At 42.7% G+C, this 21698-nt stretch overlaps 4 protein-coding genes across 4 annotated transcripts; all 4 read right to left on the bottom strand.

The window, feature by feature from the left end:
* Positions 1 to 1077: 1077 nt before the first annotated feature.
* On the bottom strand, positions 1078 to 1488 carry LOC102436067 (keratin-associated protein 9-3-like). The gene has a single exon (XM_014461047.2). It carries the CDS (start codon positions 1486 to 1488, stop codon positions 1078 to 1080), a length of 411 nt encoding a protein of 136 aa, XP_014316533.1.
* Positions 1489 to 5225: 3737 nt separating this feature from the next.
* On the bottom strand, positions 5226 to 5636 carry LOC102435749 (keratin-associated protein 9-3-like). The gene has a single exon (XM_006094954.3). It carries the CDS (start codon positions 5634 to 5636, stop codon positions 5226 to 5228), a length of 411 nt encoding a protein of 136 aa, XP_006095016.1.
* A 3039-nt stretch (positions 5637 to 8675) lies between these two features.
* On the bottom strand, positions 8676 to 9267 carry LOC102420791 (keratin-associated protein 2-4-like). Its single transcript, XM_006094986.3, has one exon. The coding sequence runs from the start codon at positions 9213 to 9215 to the stop codon at positions 8811 to 8813; it is 405 nt and encodes a 134-aa protein (XP_006095048.1). The 5' UTR covers positions 9216 to 9267; the 3' UTR covers positions 8676 to 8810.
* Positions 9268 to 12408: 3141 nt separating this feature from the next.
* Positions 12409 to 12810, bottom strand: LOC102435443 (keratin-associated protein 2-4-like). The gene has a single exon (XM_006094953.1). It carries the CDS (start codon positions 12808 to 12810, stop codon positions 12409 to 12411), a length of 402 nt encoding a protein of 133 aa, XP_006095015.1.
* Between the last annotated feature and the right edge of the window lie 8888 nt (positions 12811 to 21698).

Genomic DNA, 21698 nt, shown 5'->3' with positions numbered 1-21698 from the left:
CCCAAAAATTTGTGAAATATTCTGCGATACTTGTGTTTAAATTCATTGTATATATGTATTACATATAAATGCATGTATGTGTATAATACATATGTATTTTTGTTAAGCGTACATTTTAAGCCATTGTACAATATGTTGATTCTAAAAATAGAGCAAAATCTTTGTTATCCTCACTTTCACTTTAGAAATTAGGGAAGAAAAGTTTTTGGAGTAAAAATCTCCATCTAGTTAGAAGCATATTTCCCCAACTTGTAGTTCTCTTGCTTTATTCTGCAAGACCACATGTAAATGGAAGAGTGGGATTTACTAACATACATTACCAGTGTTTGAAGATTGCCTGAAAGAGCATTCCTTTAACAGATGTGAAAAAAATGACTCATATTCTGGCACTAGATTCAGAGGTCCTGGCTTCTGTAGCTTTGTGGTTGTGAAAGCACTGTGTGAGGTCAGGACTTGGTCATAGAGCTGTGCCATTTCTGAGGCCCTAGAACTGCCTTTTCTGGATGTTTTTATGGGAATTAACCTCCATTGGATCTCATCAAAAATTTTTCTAACATTGTATAAGAAGAGCAGTGTGGGGTAGCAAAACCAGATGAAAATATTTTGCATAACTTTCTATGAAATATACCAGTACATCATGAATACACTCAATGAAGAAAAAGAGATATGTCTGCTGCACCAAATAAATATAATTTATTAGGCCTTAGTATAGTATTCCTCTTTTATGGGAAGTGCAGTTTGAAGGATGGTAGAGTAGAGGAGGTGAACGCGTCTGAGAAGTATAGATAGTTCTTCCCAGGCTTCAGCAGCACTGAGTCCTGGAGTGTGGGATCGAATACTTGCTGAAGGTCAAGCCCAATGCAAATTGGTTTTCCCATTTCTTGAGTCAAATTTGTATTTTGGCAGCCTCAGTGGGGAGATCAGGTCTGCGAGGCTCAAGTATTTGCTAACTCCCACAACAAAAGTCAAATAAAAGTTCCAGAACTTGTTAGTGGTCCAGGAATGGTTGAAGAAATAATTAGTTCATGGATTGAGTTGGAAGTTGAAACCTCAGGTTGAAAATCATTAACTTGGCTTTTAGCAGGTGGGCTCACAGCAGTAGCAGCAGCAGGCTGGGCGGCAGCAGGACTGTCCACAGTAAGATGGGCGGCAGCAGGCGGCCTGGGCATGGTGCAGCTGGCAGCAGGTTGGGGGCGTGCAGCTCACCACACAGCAGGGGGGCAGGCAGGTGTCCTCCACGCGGCAGTCAGGGCGGCACCACCTGGTGCGGCAGCTCACACCTCCACAGCCACAATCCTGGCCACAGCCAGTGCCACAGCCGGTCCCACAGCAGCTGGTCTGGCAGCAGGTTGGCTGGCAACAGCTGGTCTGGCAGCAGCTTGGCTGGCAACAGCTGGTCTGGCAGCAAGTTGGCTGGCAGCAGCTGAGGCCACAGGTCCCACAGGAGCAGCTGGGAAATCCACAGAAGCTAGTTTGACAGCAGGCCATGGTGTCAGGAGTTGGATTGAGAGGTGGGTTGCTTGGAGAAACTTTTTAGGTTTGGTGATAGCTTCTACATTGGGCCTTATATAAGCCTTGGCCAGCTATTATTTACATAATTCCCAAAGTCTCTTCCTTGTTTGTGTTTAAATAACTTGTTTCTGAATGATAATTGCCCTGTCCCTGAGTTATTTGTGCAACCTTCCGAAAGCCTTTAAAGGTTTATTTTATTTGGTCTTCAATTAGGATTCTTTACCGTGGCCCAGTAGTCATTAGCGTTCACTGAGTACATAACCCCTAATTTCCCATATTCGTTACAATCTGCTCATTGCCCAAAGAATAATTGGTTGATGCCTCACCTTTAAGGAGTGTCAATATTACTCAATGTTGACCCTAATAATTGAGCTCTTGGGTCTCACATGACAGTTTGATGCTCAGCCACGTGGCCTCCAATGTCGACAGCTGCCCCTTCCCTACCCTCTCTTTTCTTCACTTTGCCAGAGCAGCAGAGCGATTCAGCGGCCAGAACGGGATGCTTTCATCGGGGGCTGGGAAATATGGATGAGTTGGTACTGAAAACATTTTTGAAACACTTATGTGTCCAAACAGTTCTGAGTACTTTGCTTGCATCAATTCATTTAATTTTCACAGCAACCCTACAGGGTAGGTATCATTGCTTTTATACCATTTCTACGAGGACAGTGAGCCACAAACAGATTTAAGTCATTCACCCAAGTTCACACTAACAAATGGTGAATCTGAAATTTGAACCATGCCATCTAACTCCAGACTAAACTTTCAATCATTCCAGTCTTTTCCATGTAAGCAGGTGTTCTAGGGAAAACCAATGGAAATTTGCCCTATTTCTTACAGGCTTTTGGAGAGTAGAGGGAGGAAAGACAGTTTAGCATGAGTAATAACTCTGCGATTAGAGATTTCTCTGGAGATTTTATTTAATTTAAATTTTTTTTGTTGATTTCAGAAAGGAAGGGGGATGGAGGGAGAGATAGAAATATCAGTGATGAGAGAGAATCATTGATCAGCAGCCCCCTGCACACCCTCTACAGGGGATCAAGCCCACAATCCGGGCATATGCCCTGACCAGGAATCAAACTGTGACGTCCTGGGTCATAGGTCAATGCACAACCACTGAACCACGCCATCTGGGCAGGAGATTTTATTTTTAAAAACTATATAATAGGTATACTTCAAGAAAATCTTAAGTGCTGAAAGAGTTAACGTGACTTGTGACTACTTGACTTGTGACTTCATCCAATCTTTGATTTTAGTCTCTTCTATAGATTTAAATGTTCTTTTCTTAAAATTGAGATATGATTGACATATAATATTGTATTAGTTTTAAGTGTACAACATAATGATTTGATATCCTATGTAATAAAATGCTAATATGCAAATTGTCCCCTTGAGCGGGAGTTCAACCGGGAGTTTGACCAGGGGGCGGGGCTGTCCGGCCAACCACCCATGGTCCCTCCCCCTGGCCAGCCAGGCCTGATCAGCCTGATTGGGGTGGGCTGGCCAGACCCCTTCCGTGCATGAATTCGTGTACCGGGCCTCTAGTATGTATATATTGTGAAATGATCACCACAGTAAGTTAAGATCCATCACCACACATAGTTACAGGTTTTTTCTGTGCTGAGAATAAATGCTCTTAACTGCATAAAAATCACACTCTTAATATATTAAAACTGGAGTATGTGGCGTACTGTGGTGTATTAGACCTAGAGTATGCAGTTTACTGTAGTTGTTAGAGACAAATCCAGTGCCACATAGGGGGTTTGAATCAGAATGCCTAGTGTTAGTTCTGCTTCTCTAGAAATGATAGCTTTGAGTTCAGATCATAACTCTTCCCAGGTGAATTAAGACATTTTGAAATTCCACATCAAATGTGAATTGAAAGTTATGGTTCTTTGTGAATATTTTTGCTTCTTCTCCTTTAGCGAATTTGTATCACTGATTCTTTGATTAGCTAATATTTCCACGTTGGATGTTTTAAATATGTGGATTTCTCCTTACTACAATCTCAGGAGCTAATTCATACCTAAATTTAGCAGAATCTTTGATACTAAAATGATTTATCTCCCCTTGCACACATTTCAGATGTTTGAGGAGTTAAAAATCATATTGACAAGGGCACTGGCGACAGAGTAGCATTATATATTATATTTACATTTCTGTGCTTCTCTACCATGGCATTGCTTTCAACATCTTTGTCACTGCAAAATTTAACTCAGTTTTCATGTTTCTGATTTTTAGTTGCCCTTAGAGAATTACTAAGAATAGATGTTTTAGTCAGGATTCTCCAGGGAAAGAGAACCAACAAGATATATAAATTCAGGAGTGGGCAAAAGCAGGTGGTGAGTGACATTTTTTTGAGTTAATAAAACTACTATAGTAATCATAACTGGAATGTCTTTTTCCATATGAACAACTGTAAACCTACCTTTGCCCACCCCTGTACATATTAGTGAAAATATATGTATTTATTATGCGGGATTGGCTCATACAACTATGGAGGTTGAGAAGTCCCACTAGGAGCACTGATCTGAGGGCAGAAGAAGACAGATGCCCCAACTCGAGCAAGAGAGCAAATTTGCCCTTCTGCCTTTTTTGTTTTATTCGGGCCCACCAAACAAATGAACACCCTCAACTTTTTGTCCTAAATCATGTAACTAGATTTTTCTCTTCTCTCCTGAGTTCCAACCTGGCTCATTTTGGTGTTTCTGAGTTGAAGCCATTGTAAGTAAAAGCTGCATCTAGTCTAAATCATCCCAACGTGATGGGAGACAGGAGAGTGATAGAGGAGGGAATAGAGGTGTTGTATATGCATGTGTAGGTTGTGCCCTGATGGGGTGTTATGTTCACTTAGAGAAAGGAGAACCTGCCCTAGCCGGTTTGGCTCAGTGGATAGAGCATCGGCCTGCAGACTCAAGGGTCCCAGGTTCGATTCCGGTCAAGGGCATGTACCTTGGTTACAGGCACATCCCCAGTGGGGAGTGTGCAGGGGGCGGCTGGTCGATGTTTCTCTCTCATTGATGTTTCTAACTCTCTATCCCTCTCCCTTCCTCTCTGTAAAAAATCAATAAAATATATTTTTAAAAAAAGAAAGAAAGGAGAACCTTATTCTTCACACAAAGAGCTGTAGGCTCAACAAGCTGTGTAATTCTTGTAATGTTGTGCTAGTGGAGAATTCTATCTCTGACTTTTTAAAACATTGAGGTGAATTCTTTTAATCATGTATTTTGGCTGCAGAATATTGGACCACTTAATGGCAAAACAAAGAAAAACCACCTTTTAAAAGACCATTATTAAAGGCGTAGTAATGAAAACCCACAGTGCTATGCCACATTTATTGAGATATTGGAAAATCCCAGTATCAATAACAAGTTTAAAAGAAAAGAACTCTTCAACAATGACTTCATCACTGAAGAATGAACATTTTTATTAAATTCCAAACCCAATGACCTACTGAAATATTTCAGGAGATACTGATAGTAATCTATCGTGCCCTCTTTTCAGATGGTAGGACTTCGGTTGATATCCAGGTCTATGAAATACTTTGGTCTTCTGTTATACATTACTTTACATCTTAGGGAAATTACGCAGCTTCGTGACAAGAGGTTGCAAGCTGGGTTATGAGTATTTAGAGTTCAGAAGTTTGTTGAGACTCTAACATTGGTTAGTTTGGATGTGCCATTTTCTCAGGATTCCCATCAGAAGGAGGTTTTTCAACAGGTGGGCTCACAGCAGTAGCAGCAGCAGGCTGGGCGGCAGCAGGACTGTCCACAGTAGGATGGGCGGCAGCAGGCGGCCTGGGCATGGTGCAGCTGGCAGCAGGTTGGGGGCGTGCAGCTCACCACACAGCAGGGGGGCAGGCAGGTGTCCTCCACGCGGCAGTCAGGGCGGCACCACCTGGTGCGGCAGCTCACACCTCCACAGCCACAATCCTGGCCACAGCCAGTGCCACAGCTGGTCCCACAGCAGCTGGTCTGGCAGCAGGTTGGCTGGCAACAGCTGGTCTGGCAGCAGGTTGGCTGGCAGCAGCTGGTCTGGCAGCAGGTCGGCTGGCAGCAGCTGGGGCCACAGGTCCCACAGGAGCAGCTGGGAAATCCACAGAAGCTAGTTTGACAGCAGGCCATGGTGTCAGGAGTTGGGTTGAGAGGTGGGTTGTTCGGAGGAGTTTCTGAGTTAAGGCTGCTTGTTCCACTGGGGCCTTTTATAGGCTTTGGCCAGTTCTGTGTCATGGATAGCATTTTTATCTTGTTACTCTTTAAACAAGCTTCCTTCCCCAGGGCCCTCTGATTATTCAAATACTGAGTTATTTTAAATATATGTCCAAATTGGTTTTTCCTTATTGCTCAGCTGGTAGTACTCACCAAATGTGTCCAGTGGACCTTGGTAGAGTTGTTTTTTTTTGTTTTGTTTCCAAACAATGCTGTAATTATTACTTGACAAAGTGACTCTCATTCACCAAAACTCAAGTCTTCAGGGAAAAAAAAGTTTAGCCGTTGACTGTTATTGTTAACCATTGCCTTTATGTAAGGCTATCTTCCCCCCCCTAAATATATATTTTTAATTAATTTCAGAGAGGAAAGGAGAGGGAGAGAGAGATAGAAACATCAGTGATGAGACAGAATCATTGATCGACTGCCTCCTGCATTCCCACAGTGGGGATTGAGCCTGCAATCCCAGGCATGTGTCCTGACTGGGAATCGAACTGTGACCTCCTGATTCATAGGTCGATGCACAGCCACTGAGCCATGCTGGCCGGACTATGTAAGGCTGTCTTTATATTTGTTTAGATTAATAAGATATCAGTCTCTACAATCACCCACATAGAAACTCTGATAAACTCCACTTCATAGAAATTCATAGATCTTTCTAGAAATTGGATCTTTCCAATTTCTATGCTCTCTCCTGAACTTCAGCCTTGAGGAAACATTTATCACTCAGGAGGATATATGGAACAAAAGCTGTTCCATTCCAATTTACTATGGATGTTTTGTTATCAAAAATTTAAAATAAGGGCTAAAATTCATATCTAGGAAAAAAATCACAAAAATTTTTAAGTGTAATTTATGTTTCTATGAAACATTAAAATCATTGCTATACAGTTTATCTGGATAGTATTGATTTCTCAGAGGTAGGATTCATGTCAGTTTATGTCATTTTATTTAGCTACACCTTGTGTCTTATGGAAGAATATCAGACCAAAGAGCAAAACAATTTAATTTATAAGGGCGAACCAATAAAAGAAATAGCAGGAACTTGGAAATACTTTTTCTGGATCACAGTGCTTATAAGGCAGGACAGGAAATGGATGATCAAATGTTGTTTAATATGTGCAAAGTAAAATGGAAACAATTCCTGGTAGTTGCTAAAAGAAAAAAAAATGATGTTTATGGTTACAGGGGGAGAAATGAAAAAAAGTTATGGCCAAAAGAACATAGTGTTGCTACTTATAGCAGGCTTATTCCTTCCTTCCAATCATGAATAGAAGTACATAGTTAGCTTTTATGGCGTAGAGGTGTTGGTTAGTACAAGGATAGAATTAAAAAGTGATTCATGCCAGTGTCAATAAAGATGTTCATGTCATGATAACCATGACTGTAGGTATGAAGTTGAAAATGGTTAAATGGAATCATTACATATTAGAGACCAAAACCTTAATAAATCATGTTCAACCATTTAATTTTATAGGTATAGAAACTGACATCATTCTTTTTATAAATAGCACATGTTTATTAAATCCTATTATGTATGAGGTACTAAAAGGTTATGTAGAAAGCAAAACCTAATCTGCTTGCCTCACATTTTTCTCTAGTGCACAAATCAGTATAGTATTGATAGGAAGGATTAATCAAGGAAAAGAGTCAAATAGAGACCCATTTAATCTCAAAGTTCTGAATTGGGACATTGGTGCTAATGTTATGAACTGCTTTTAATTCCCTCTGAACACCAGTTGATGTTAAAATACCATTGAGTCTAGGAATGGCTGCATTTTGGAGAGGTTATTGACTTGCTACATTCACATAGCCAGTACATAGCCACATTCACATAGGCAGTACATAGCCAGAAGAGCTGGGTATAAAACGCTTATCTTTCACTTCTAAATCTGTTCATTTTATTTTCTGCTGCTGTCCAGAATTAGAGTTAGTAAAATTCGTTGTCTTCAGTTTTAAAAATATTTTACAAAAGCTCAAGAATGTGAATATTACTGGAAGGCAGAATACACGGTAGAGTAGTGATTTTAAACACACAGTAAATAAGCATGAATATGTTAACATTCTTTCAGGTGTCTGCTGATCAAAAGAGTTCCCTCTAGAACTGTAATAAATCACATTTGCTTCCTAATTGTTTCTTATTTCCCACATTGAGACTAGCTAAGAGTTTCTAGGTCTGCCATCCTCTTTGTGTCTTCTTTATTCTGTTGCCATCATCTTAGTTCAGCTCTCAATTTGTTTCTGTATAGTCATCATATGCATAGCCTGTGGTCTTCTGTTTTTATAAGCAGTGACCATAGGAACTGCCCCAACGTCCAACTCCTGTCGTGCCATTCCCCTGCCTCAAGGCTTTCAACAGCTCCTTAGTGCTTACTGCCCTAAGGGTATACTCATTTGGTTAATATTCAAAGCACACAAATTATCCAAATTTACCTTCCACTGTTAGTCTAAGTATATCCAGTGCTCCCAGGCAACTCTCCTGTGAACAGCCTGTCTATACTTTGTGCATACTGTTTCCATAGTAGAGAATGCCATCTTCCCTTAGAACTGTACCCCAAAATCTTAACGCTTATAAAATGCTGGGTTCTCCTTCCAGTCTTTCTTGTTCTCCAATAGTGACTTCTTGTTGATACCAAACAGGGTGTTGTACTTTGTTTTTTTTTTTCATATTCTAATTTTTAGTTGAGTGATTATTAATTTGATTCATCTTTCTGGAAGTTTCTTGAAGAGGGGAACATTTTAAAGCCAATTTTACTTTCTATTATATACCATACCGTGTGTAACTTGCAGATGGTAGTCAATCAGCACATTTATTAAAATTTAATGATCAAAATTAGAATGAATAAGTAAAACCAAAGCCGTGATTGCTAGGCCAAAGAAGAGAAGTTTATTAGAAACCAAACATGCCAGAAAGACCTGAGATCTAGGATGGAAAGAAAGAAGTTGCTACTATTACAAAGACTTGAGAACAGCCCAAATCTTAATAGACGAGTTTGGATCTCCATGCAACTTCTGGCTGACTTGAGGTCTTAATGGCTCAGGGCAGGAGTTTTGTTGGGTAGGGAAGGTTGATTGCTTGCTTTAGGCAGCTCAGCAGCAGCAGGAGGGGCAGGTCCTGCAGGTGGTGCGGCAGGGGGCAGGCTGGCAGCAGGGGGGCCGGCAGCAGGGCGCCTGCACACAGATGGGCTGGCAGCAGGTGGAGGCCCAGCAGCAGGGGCGGCAGACAATGGCCGTGCAGGATGTGGGGCAGCAGGCGATGGGGCGGCAGCAGCCCTCCTGCAGGCCACAGGGGTCACAGCAGATGGGGCGGCGGCAGGGCTCGCAGATGGGGCGTGTGCAGCGGGTCAAACAGGTGACGGGGCGGCACACGGTGGTCTGGCAGCAGCAGGGGCGGCAGCAGCAGGGGTCTCGGCAGCAGCAGGGCTGGCAGCAGCAGGGCTGGCAGCAGCCTCCCCCACAGCTGGAGCAGGTGGAGCCACAGCAGGAGCCGGTCATGGTGGTGTCTGGGGCTGGGCTGGGTTGGGTTGGATTGGTGAGAGGAGTTGGGTGTTCTCAGGTGTGAATGTCTTCCTCCCCTGCGGGGTCCTTTATATACCCTGGCCTGGTGCTGATTACCCCTCTTGTTTATCTTTTGGCCAATTAAGTAGAAGTTGTTTTTGACTAATGGTTGCATTGCTCATGACAGACTCATGATCTCATTAAAGAACTATTTTTGTACATTAAATATTGGTATATTCATGCTGTTTATCATCAAAATTTAAACAGTCACAGTCGTTTCAGGTGATAGCAACTCTTGATGCTCATTTTGAAGAGATAGCACCTGATGAATCCTGGGCAAATGGTTCTGTAGGAATTGTAATTTTTAAAAGAAAGTAAACGTAATATAGGGGCATATAGAACAATGACTAGATCCCAACCTTGACCCTCAAGAGCTCTCTGAAAAGCCTTCATGTTAATCACACAAGTATTGCACATGTCCTTCCTTGGAACTACATATTACTTGCTATAATGGAATGTATATGTACTTTGAATAAGACTTCAGCTCATATACTTGTATGGGAAGTGCAAAACTTTGTTTTTGTAAACCACGTAAGTATTGGAATAAAGCATCCAAGGCTGCCATCTATTTTTTATCTCTTTTCTCCAGTTCATGCTGTGCATATCTCTGGTCCTTCTGATCACAGAGAGCTGATCATGAGACATGGCATTTTAAAAAATATGTATATATTTTTTTTATTTCGGAGAGGAAGGGAGAGGGAGAGATAAAAACATCAGTGATGAGAGAATCATTGATCGGCTGCCTCCTTCACGCCCCCCGCTGGAGATCAAGCCTGCAACCTGGGCATGTGGGGAATCAAACTGTGACCTCCTGTTTCATAGGTTGACGCTCAGCCACTGAGCTATACCAGCGGGGCAAGAGATATGGCATTTCTTTATACTTGGTTTTCTTGTGTATGTGATCAAGAATGATGTCATGAGAAGCTTTCTCTTAATTTACCAGCACGTGGTGCTATGACTAAGAAGTGACAAGATGGGGGTTTCCCACCAGCAATGCAAACATGTGCAATACCTTATTCAGAGGCATTGCCTTGGGAGGCCACGCAGCTGCTCTGCGATGGCTCTGCTAGACATGTGATGGACATGCTTCTCCTGGAGGCAGAGGCAGAGGCAGAGGCAGTGAGGAATTGCCTGGAAACAATCTCATTACTTTTCTGTGTCACCCTCCTGTTATTCACTAGCCAGGGTTTGGGATCACTTCAGGATCTTTCTCGTTATTCAAAAGAATGTGCCTTGGGCCCCAGGAGCTAAAGCTCCCTAAATGGAATTTCAAACATAATTTCAGAACTTTGAAAGGAATGTAAAATGACTAAACATATAGTCACCACTGGGGAAAACAGAGGCGGGAGAAGTCAAGCGGTCTCATCAGTGAAGACCTTTGCGTCGCTCACATGTCACATTCTTTCTCTTGTCCATAGACATATGTGATTTTTTCAAAGCAGTAACCAGGGCCTAGATAAAAGCTTGTATATTCTGCTCTTCCCTCCCCCCAGGTTTATTAAGGTATAATTGATCTATAACATTGCATAAGTAAGATGTATATTGTGACGACTTGACACATACATGTTGCAGAATGTTCACTCCAGTAAGGTTAATTAACATATCCGCCGCCTCACATGATTATTTTGTTGTTGTGGTGGTGGTGAGAACATCAAAGCTCTGCTTCCATAGCAACTTCCAGGTATACAGTATAGTATTGTTAACTACATTGTATTGTATGCTGTACATGTTGATCCCCGAACTTACTCATCTTATAACTGAAAGTTTGTATTTTTTGACCAGCATCTCCCCATCTCTCCTACACCTCAGACCCTGGCAACCACCTTTCTGTGCTCTGTTCCCATGAGTTCTATGATTTTGGTTACATATATAATGCCATTAATGCCCAAAGTTCAGAGATAAGCAGCCCTTGGGAGTTGGTGTGGATTTACAATCCACAAGAGTCAGCACTGTGAATAACATTCTAAGTAATAATCAGATCATTAACATCGCAGGCAATACATTATCCAGGTGCAGTTACACTTGGTCACAGAAGATGGGAGAGCTCCTCTGGGCAGAGGAACTACACTAAAGGGCTTATCAGACTTAAAGGCTTGTTGTCAGGGGGCTTGCCTCTCCTGGGTCTTTTCTGAGCCTTGGTGATTATAATTACACTAGGGGCCCAGTGCACAAAATTCGTGCACAGGTAGGGTCCCTAGGCCTGGCTGGCGATCAGGGCCGATCTGTGGGGCAACTGGCGGGGTGATGGGGGGCCCCCCACTGACACCTGCCTTGGCCGCATTGGGGCCTGGGGGCTGGGGGCAGCTCCTGCATTGAGAGTCTGCTCCCTGGTGGTCAGTACGCGTCATAGCAACCAGGCGTCATAGCGACCAGGCGTTCTGCTGTTCAGTTAATTTGCATATTAGGCTTTTATTATATAGGATTAAAATTATATTAGTCAGAATTTATTTAATCTCTCATTGCTCCTCAGCTTCAAAACCAGATGATTGGCCAGATGTCACCTAAGATTCCTTTTACCTCTAAGGTACTGGGCTTTCTATGCTGTGCTAACAGGTGCCAGGTCAGTGAAAGAACCCTCGGACGAGGATTCTATATGTCAGACAAGAGCAGCCTCCTTATTGATCATTCGGAAGGTGTTTTGTGTGTCTGAATAATGAGCACAAGTAACTCTATATATGTGATGAAAATATAGCCATGTCCACCTTCCTCATCAGCTTCTGGGCCTTATAAATGCCGTTTACAGGGATAACAAGGAAACTAAGCAGGCGTTGATTATTGCATAAAACAATGTAAGAGGCTTATTTGGCATCTTGTTTTGAAGTTCTCTGGTCAAAACAGAGAGACAGAAATCCACTGAAAGGAAATATCACAAAGACCATGATTCCTATGCTGTGAGTACAACGTTTATTAGAAAACAGACACCATGATTTGGAGCTAGACCAGGATCTTGAGAAGACAGGGTGCTCTTCATTGGTAGTTAGCCTGGAAAGGTGTCCCCAGTGTCTCTATGAGCTATTTGAAGAAATGAGAAAGGTCTTCTCAAGAAAAGCCACATTGTTCTGCAGTGAAGCTAAGGGACAGCAGGATGGACCCGGCCATCTACTGAGGGGCCTTAGGGATGATGCACTGCTCAGCAACAGGAGGGGCACGTCCTACAGGTGGTGCGGCAGGGGGCAGGCTGGCAGCAGGGGGGCCGGCAGCAGGGCGCCTGCACACAGATGGGCTGGCAGCAGGTGGAGGCCCAGCAGCAGGGGCGGCAGACAATGGCCGTGCAGGATGTGGGGCAGCAGGCGATGGGGCGGCAGCAGCCCTCCTGCAGGCCACAGGGGTCACAGCAGATGGGGCGGCGGCAGGGCTCACAGATGGGGCGTGTGCAGCGGGTCACACAGGTGACGGGGCGGCACACGGTGGTCTGGCAGCAGCAGGGGCGGCAGCAGCAGGGGTCTCGGCAGCAGCAGGGCTGGCAGCAGCAGGGCTGGCAGCAGCCTCCCCCACAGCTGGAGCAGGTGGAGCCACAGCAGGAGCCGGTCATGGTGGTGTCTGGGGCTGGGCTGGGTTGGATTGGTGAGAGGAGTTGGGTGTTCTCAGGTGTGAATGTCTTCCACTCCTTCAGGACCCTTTATATACCCTGGCCTGGTGCTGATGACCTCCAGGACATAAGGTTATTTCCTTGTTTTTGTTTATTTATTTTGAAATGGCACTGATAGGCTAGTAAATTCTTTAGACACTGTTTTTGGTGCTCAGGTACTCATAAAAGACTGCTTGTTTTCCTTTTTTAGTCAAGACTCATTATATTTTGCTATTTATAGTTCAAATCTGAACTTAATGACACAAACTTCAAAGTCTCCAATTATCTTTATAATTTAGCAATGCTTTTACCAATTGGTGTTTTGATAGCACAAAAGTAGCTGTCGTGCTCTTAGGGTTACTTACTGAGCGTGGAAGTGGGTTCCCCAAGTTGAGTGTCCTTTTGCACTGCTAAGCCTCCTGGGCAAAACAAGTTCAGAAAAATACTAAGGAATGTTTTTAAAGTCATGGTTTGTCAGGAAAAGAAGAATTTTTCAGTCTATGTTTTGGAGCTACAGAAATGCATTTTCATAAACTTCTATCATCAATGTTTCTTTTTATTCCATTTAAAAAAATATTTGGTAAAATCCATGTGACATAAAATTGATTATCTTTGCCATTTTTGTGTATACAGTTCAGTGGCATTAAATAAATTCATATTATTGTGTAATCATTACCACCATCCATCTGCAGAACTCTTTCATCTTGTAAACTAAAACTCTACCCTTGAACACCAACTGTCTCTCCAGCCCCTGGAAACCACCATTGTACTTTCTTTAAAAAAATTATCTTCTCTTTCCCTTCAAACCCAGTCTATGGTAACCACCGTTCCCTCCTATGAATTTGTTTTTTTTTTTAGTCTTAAATTACATGCTCATTGATTTTCATAATTATATATTCCCATACCAAGGTGAATTTCATTATTTATAACCTTCATGCTAGCCACTATCACTGAGTCTAACTCTGTTCCAAACATTATGCAAAAGCAATAAAGGCATTTACTTTATTCTTCGTGCAATCCTATGAGGTAGGTATTATTATAGTCCTCATTTTACACAGAAAGAACTAGAAAAGTGGCTTCCCTAAGGTCAAGTATTGTATAGATACCAATACTTACTCCAAAAAACAGCTGTGGGAACATTATTTGTAAGCCCAAGAAACTGAAGAATGGAATTGTGGGTATCACATTTCTTGTCATTAAGCAGCGTCTGTTTTTATTTAGGAATATTATCAGTGAGTTTATTTTTATATCGTTGTTATATGTGAAATGGCTAATTTTTCTAGTCACCTGAAAGGACTCTATGTCTCACCAATATTAGGAATTGGGGGAATGATCTCCCAGGCAGCCTTCTCAAAATTCCTAAGGAGATAGTAATAAAAATTGGACATAATGGAGTAGCCATGGGGCACTATGAACAAAACCACAAACTAGATGCAATCCAGCATGACAAAATCCCCGGGTAGTGACCCCAGCCAGAGGTGGTCTCCAGGCCCGCCTAGTGCATACCCCAACACCTCTCACTCCACTGTCTCCCCCTGTACCATGCTGAGCTTCTTCCTGCCTACAGAACCAGCTGTGATATTCAGTTGTCTCAAACTGTCACAGCCTGTAGGAGAATCCTGTCACTCAGCAACTTTTCCGCTCCTGCTTCTGGATTTGCTTGGTTCTGACCTTTTGCTTTACAATAAAGTCTGTTCTAGGTCTGTGGTTGAAGCCTTATTCTTGATCATTCTGCTCGCACAGTCCCTTGCCACTTACCTAGACTTGCACCAGCCACCATGGCTGACCAGGCATAAAGTTACTGTGGAAACAAACGTGATCTAATAATAATGATGACCTTGGGAGGAAACTAAGCAATCTAAATCTGAGAAATTATTGTAAGATGAGGAAGTCTCTGGAAGGCTAACAAGAACAATTCTGGGATGAAGGAAAACAGATGAAGTTAGAGAATTTTAAAAATGGCAGTTAATATGTAGAAGGAAATTGGACCTGTGAGCCTATTCATTGGTAAACTATTAAACCCTTAGTAAAGAGAAAACTCCATTGTGCATGAACTGACAGTGTTAATATTTTAATATAATGGAATTCCTGTTGAGAAACTTTTACCATATTTCAAGAAAAATACTGTTCCTCTGGAGATGGCTTGTTGTGTTAATGTAAGAATGCCCATGTCTAGCATGAGGAGATAGTTGGAGTCACTCTTCCAACCCTTAGAATTTATTCAATGATTCAACAAATAATTTCTGATCATATACTATGTGCCAAATACTGTGTAGGTCAGTGGGAATCCAGTAGTGAGCAAAGTCAGTTAAGATCTAGGCCTTCACAAAGCTTACCTTGCCTGACTGCCCTCACTGGGCAGTAGATATGTCCAGGCATACAGACAGCACATTCCAAAAAACTCCTATAGATCAGATGTTGGGAACTCAATACATATTTCTCAGTAACACAATAATAGTTTTCCTGGCCAGCCTCAAAGTTTTTAACAACAACATATCCAATGTGGATTTATGTTACCACTATTTCAACTGCATTAGCATTGTTTTAATGGTAAAATTATTTGGAGTTCTAAATTGGAATGTTTCCAACCAAGGGACATTTCTCTCTTTCTGCTCAGCAACGATGACTCCACTGAAATTGGAATTGACCATAGTGGTGCTGGTGGGAACCATGGAAAAAGCTGGGATATGGTCCTTCTAGCATAGGCACTCAATTGTTAGGGATTCCCAGGTACCAAGGGACATTAATCACTGTGTAGTTTTTAGAATTAGAGTTCTGATTTAGGCTTCCTCCCCCTTCCCTCATGTGCCGATGATTCATGAGTCAAGTTCATGGTCAGAGAGACCTGCTGAAGTCTTTCCATTTCCTCAGCATCATCACAAAACCTGTGGCTTGAAATATAAAGGTACTTAACATAAGATGTTCTGAATTATTTGAATTGCTATTAAAATTACAGACTGTGTACTGGAATTGTTTCTAAAGCTAAAAATATGGCCATGGAAAGTCCTTTTTCCTTTGGTTCTTCTGCATACTATAACTTAAACAAAAACTAAGCTTTTGAAGATTAACAAGCAATGAAGAGAAACACATTTGCTTCCCAGAAGTAAAATTTTATTATTTTACCATGCAAAACACCAGCATAAATGTAATCTATTCATAGAAAAATATCCCATCTGAAACAGAGGAATGATGATGAGTCAGTAGGGTAGAGTCTCATTCAAGAGGAACTTTGGTCTTTGTTTACTCATTTTTTTAAAGCTACAAACTCAAATGATGAGATTTGGAATCTTTCTAAAGATTCTCAAGGAGGGCCAGGATGAGCTGTATAATTATATGTAAAATGGATAGACAGTTACTGTTGAGTTAGTTGTTGAAGAGCAGGTAGGTTGCAAAGGTACTATCTCTCATCTGACCCATTGGGGTGGGAAAATCTGTACATTTCTGAACACTTGGAATGTTTCCTGTGGGCAGCTCAGCAGCAGCAGGGGCAGGTCCTGCAGGTGGTGCGGCAGGGGGCAGGCTGGCAGCAGGGGGGCCGGCAGCAGGGCGCCTGCACACAGATGGGCTGGCAGCAGGTGGAGGCCCAGCAGCAGGGGCGGCAGACAATAGCCGTGCAGGATGTGGGGCAGCAGGTGATGGGGCAGCAGCAACCCTCCTGCAGGCCACAGGGCTCACAGCAGATACGGTGGCGACAGAACACAGCCGTGCAGGATATGGGGCAGCAGGCAACAGGTGACGGGGCGGCACACGGTGGTCTGGCAGCAGCAGGGGCGGCAGCAGCAGGGGTCTCGGCAGCAGCAGGGCTGGCAGCAGCAGGGCTGGCAGCAGCAGGGCTGGCAGCAGCCTCCCCCACAGCTGGAGCAGGTCATGGTGGTGTCTGGAGTTGGACTGGTGAGAGGAGTTGGGTGTTCTCAGGTGTAAATATCTTCCACCCCTTCAGGGCCCTTTATATACCCTGGTCTGGTGCTGATAACCGCCAGGACACAAGGTCATTTCCTAAAGCTGTGGTTGCCCATTGAAATGAGAACTCCAGATTGGTGGATCCAGTTGCTGAGGCAGCAATTCCAATATCACTGAAGGATGCTTTTCTTTCTTCCTGCTTTTCTCCTTGAAATGAATACTTGATGGTTTATAGCTTTAGAAAAATTACTCATTGAATTACTCATTGAACAGACCATGTGACAAGTTGAAGAATCCAGTGTTGCCACCATCACACTTTTCTCTTGTTCACTATCCATGACCAAGTGTGAGACTATAATATTCACAGGCCTGATTTCTTGCAATGAGGCAAGAATTCCTAAAAACAAACAAACAAAAAAACCAAACCAAAAAGCTAAAATGGCTCATAAAAGATGTGTAGCAGTTCTGCTATGAAAAGAATGGTGCAGTGCTTCTGTAAAACAACATGTTGCTTCTCCTTGTTTACATGGAAATAACCACCCAAACCACGAGAGTGGCATGGTTATCGGCCATTAGAGCTGGCCTATTACTTAGTGACTCATGAGACACTTACTATGTAAACAGTGCCATACTCTTTGGGGGGTGGAGAGGGAAAGGAAAGAAAAATAAGTCCTAAGTAGTTTCTGATCACACAGTAATTACACATTTTAGGAAGGCAGGACAAAGGCAGATACAGCAATTGAAGGAGAAGAACTCTTCATGGGACAATAAGGCCAAAATAAATGTGGATGTTATTGATTTTGTGTCTGATACGGTTTTAGAAATAAAATTTAAATTGAGGTGTTCCTTGCTTTTTACGTGTGACATAAGCACGCATATTGAGTTCTTCAAAGTATATCGAAAATATTTGTAAAGGAATCAATTATATTTCAGTAGTAGATGCTTAGGTTTGTTGGCTAAGGGTTTTGTTCCTTATGAAGGATGAAGTTGGGCTTCTGAAAAAGGCAAGGGGAATTAAGTGAACTGATGACTGATAACATAGCTTTGTCTTTTTTAGCCACGGCTAAGAAAAATGGGGGCATAGGAAATAAATGTATAGTTGGAAGTTAGGTTAAGATAACATTGTCCAAGGGATGCTGATGGCGGTCTGACGGAATTTGTCTCCAAATTATATTTGGTTTGATTAAATCATTTTATACACTCTTTGGTCCACCAGAGTCCCAGTCCTTGAAGGCCTGTGACTTTGTGGACCATCGTACTCCACCACAGTTGTCGGAAGGCCAGACCTGTGAGATGATTTCTCAGAGTCACTCAGATAAGAGAGTGGCAAAGTTTTAACAATACTACAGGGCTTTGTGGAGTATAAACACTGGCCAGCCAGCGTGGCTCAGAGGTTGAGCATCAACCTCTGAACCAGAATGTCATGGTTCGATTCCCGGTCAAGGGCACGTGCCTGGGTACGGGGCTCGATGTCCAGTAAGGGGCATTCAGGAGGCCACCCATCAATGATTCTCTCTCATCATGGATGTTTCTATCTCTCTCTCCCTCTACCTTCCTCTCTGAAAACAACAAAACAAACACTGGTGGTTGACTCCTCGTCTTTGCCCAATTCTGAGTCACTTCAAAGTAGTGAAAATGTACTAGTAGTTATCAGAAATTCTATCCCATCTAGTGAAATAAAATAAGAACTTGCTTGATTTATGGTTTAGCATATTGTTGTCTGGCTTAGACTATATACAGAGATCCAAATATTAGGAACAGGAATATATCTGTTATTTTATTCAATGTGATTTGTATTTTTAACTAACAAAAATGCGTAGTACTAAGAAATCTTGCATTTTAAAATTGCAGACTGTCAGAAACTTGGCTGTCTGAAGTCACCTCTGTACGAGCCCACCATTTCCTGACCAGGATCTTAGTCACCTTAACAGAGAAACAGCCTTCGTATCCCACCCAGCGGCAGAGTTTCAGGTAAGAGACCTTCAGACAGGACATTCGCATTTATCTTAGCTACACAGTATCTGAAGGAAGTATCTGAGTCCTTTTCACAGGCCAGTCCTGATGCTAATGCTTTTGCACAAAGCCCTATTCTGCTTTGAGCCGAGCAAAACACCATTTCATGTAATTTCACCTACATCCACAGTTTCTCAGAATCCTACAGAAACCTTTCCTCTTCTTTTGTTCGTTGGTCCTATACTGTGTGGTTTCCTTCGCTATAGCACATTAATGGGCCTACGCTTATGGGACAAGACATGTATTTCTGGTCTTCATCACAGGGGCTTTTTGTGTCATATCATTCAAATTACAGGTTCTGCAAGAACATAATTGCCAGACCGGGAGCAAGTAAATGTTAACCGTGGTGGTGATCAATTGTAGGATATTTTGTGGTTGGATTGAAAAAGAATGTAGTGTTGATGACTTCTTGTGATGCTGACCCGTGCCCTCATCCTAATAATTTCCTAAGCTGTGTTTCGGTAGGAACTAGTTGTGGGGCCACTGGATGTTAGGACACTTTTAAAATTATGAAAACAGAATATGCATTCCCTGTCCTTCGAAGTGATCTTTAAAATATCCTCCAATCATAAGAGTTAGAAATAGGGATGGGGAAGATTAACGGGAAGGGATGGGAGGAGGATGGGGAAGACAAAGAAGGATTCAGATCCTTCCTCCACCACCAAGCAGTTGTGTGACTTAGAGCAAGTGCTTACACCCTGCCAGCCCCAGTTTCCCCATCTGTGAAATGGCAAGACTTCACTGGCCAGGTTTATCATAAAATCTGCACAAACGTGAAAGACGGAAGAGATGGCTATCATTCATTGAGAAGAGAAAATATTTTAGTTGGAAAAGACAGAAAACTCTAGATGATCAGGGAACTGGTGGGATTCATTTCTGGAATTTAAGGAAGAAATATATCTTCTAAGTGGCTTAGGTATTCATCTGCCTAAAGCCAGGGAAAACGAAACCAGGTCATCTTTTGGCGTCTCTTATAGCTTGGGGTTGTTTGATTCCTTTGGGTGCCTCAGGGTGAGAGGAAAGTCTGTCTGATGCATATATTTTCCCCCGGTTCTTTTTTGCTCCCGATGCTAAACCCCTATTTACAAATCCTGTAATTTAGGACTCTTTCCTGTGGACTTGTAGGTCAGCTTTTAAAGAGCCCTTTTATTACAAGACAGTCTCGATCTGATGATGAAGTTTTTGGCCTTCTCTATTATATTTATTAGGAAATTTATTTCTGCCAGTGGGTGTGGACTATCCTGGAAAGAAAAAAGCCTTCCCTGAATACTTTCCCACTCTCCATGACATGATATATAATAAATATCACATATTTTGAGCCCATATGATATAGTGATGCTCATATGTGTAACAAGGAATATAAATGAACTAGAGGCCTGGTGCACGAATTCATGCACCAGTGGGGTCCCTTGGCCTGGCCTGCGGGATCAGGTCGAAACTGGCTCTCCCACATTCCTCAAGGGGTCCTGGATTGCGAGAGGGCGCAGGCCAGGCTGAGGGACCCCACCGGTGCACAATCAAGGCCAGGAAGAGATGTGGGAGGTTGGCCAGCCAAGGAGGGACCGTGGGAGGGCTCCAGGGCATTTCGCTCAGTCCCAATCAGCCAGACCCCAGCAGCATTCTAACCTACTGGTTGGAGCGTCTGCCCCCTGGTGGTCAGCGCACATCATTGCGAGCGGTTGAGTGGCCTTAGCATATCGTTAGCATATTACTCTTTGATTGGTTGAAGGGCCTACCAGTCAACCGGACACTTAGCATATTAGGCTTTTATTATTTTTGACTTCCCCAGCAATCTACATTGATTAGCATTAATTTTCCTGTTTTGCAGATGAGGAAACCTGAGGGTGGGAAGAGTTAAGTTATGCTGATGCTGAAGTTTTTGCTTTAAGTAAATATCTACCTTTTAGGATTCTTGTCATAAAGACAATTCCCTTCTAATTTAGTTTGATTCAACAACGAGAATCTATTCTAAACATTGAACTCAGTGCTGGGAGCCAGAATGAATAAACTGGTTTTTTCTTGGAGGAAGAGAAGTAGATAATCTCAATGCAATGCCTTATGGGGAGGGAGAAAAGCATGGGATCACAGGATGGCATATGTTAGGGCACCTAACCTAGCGTGTTGTGTGTGTGTGTGTGTGTGTGTGTGTGTGTATGTAGTTGAGGGATTAGAAGAAGATTAAGTTGAACTTGGAAATGGATCATAGTTAGGTAAGTGAAGAAGGTGGAGGGGAGAGGAAGGTGAAAAATGAAAGAACATGATAAAAGCAAAGACAAATGGAACAGCATGGCATGTGTCAGTTACTGTGAGAAATTTAGTGTTGCTTAGTGAAATTTAGTGAGGAGTGTTAAGACATGAACCGTGAGACAGGGACAAAGGACAGGCTTGGAGGGCCTGGTGTGCATAGATTTCCTACCCATGTGAGCAGCCCGAGGACTAGCCTGGCCGTCCTGTACCACTGCTCAAGACTCATACCAGGATTCCTAGCACTTCTCTCTCTTTCCCTCTCCTGTCTGTCTCTTTTTCCTTCTTCCTCTTCACTCTCCTTCCTGTTCCTCGTCTGCTCATCTGTGTACACTAATAAATGAATCAGGTAGCTGTGAGGTTTACAGGAAAAATTAGTTTATTGAAAACAAGTGAGCAGCACATTACAAACGATGCTGGGAGGCTTTGAGCAGCCCCCAGAGTTCAGGATGGGTTTGCCAAGTCCACTCCAGGGACTTGTAAAGGTGGGCTTGCCATCCATGGTGACTTCTGCTGATGGGGACACTGGGAATTTGGCTGAGAGTAGAGATAGAGATCTCCTCATGTGTCCAAATGATAGGATATAAAAATGACGATTGTCACTTTATGGAAAAATCTGTTTTTCTTTCAATTTGATTAAAATGCAGAATAGGTGCTTAGGCTTCAGTGTATTGATCTGTGGGGACCATAGAGTT

The sequence above is a fragment of the Myotis lucifugus genome, unplaced genomic scaffold, assembly GCF_000147115.1.
Source record: "Myotis lucifugus unplaced genomic scaffold, Myoluc2.0 scaffold_146, whole genome shotgun sequence".
Lineage (NCBI taxonomy): Eukaryota > Metazoa > Chordata > Mammalia > Chiroptera > Vespertilionidae > Myotis > Myotis lucifugus.
Note: the sequence above shows the minus strand (reverse complement) of the source record. Positions and strands in the feature narration are given on the sequence as shown.

Excerpts from the sequence above, each read along its gene's own strand:
- LOC102436067 (XM_014461047.2), bottom strand. The coding sequence starts at position 1,488 with ATGGCCTGCTGTCAAACTAGCTTCTGTGGATTTCCCAGCTGCTCCTGT.
- LOC102435749 (XM_006094954.3), bottom strand. The coding sequence starts at position 5,636 with ATGGCCTGCTGTCAAACTAGCTTCTGTGGATTTCCCAGCTGCTCCTGT.
- LOC102420791 (XM_006094986.3), bottom strand. The coding sequence starts at position 9,215 with ATGACCGGCTCCTGCTGTGGCTCCACCTGCTCCAGCTGTGGGGGAGGC.
- LOC102435443 (XM_006094953.1), bottom strand. The coding sequence starts at position 12,810 with ATGACCGGCTCCTGCTGTGGCTCCACCTGCTCCAGCTGTGGGGGAGGC.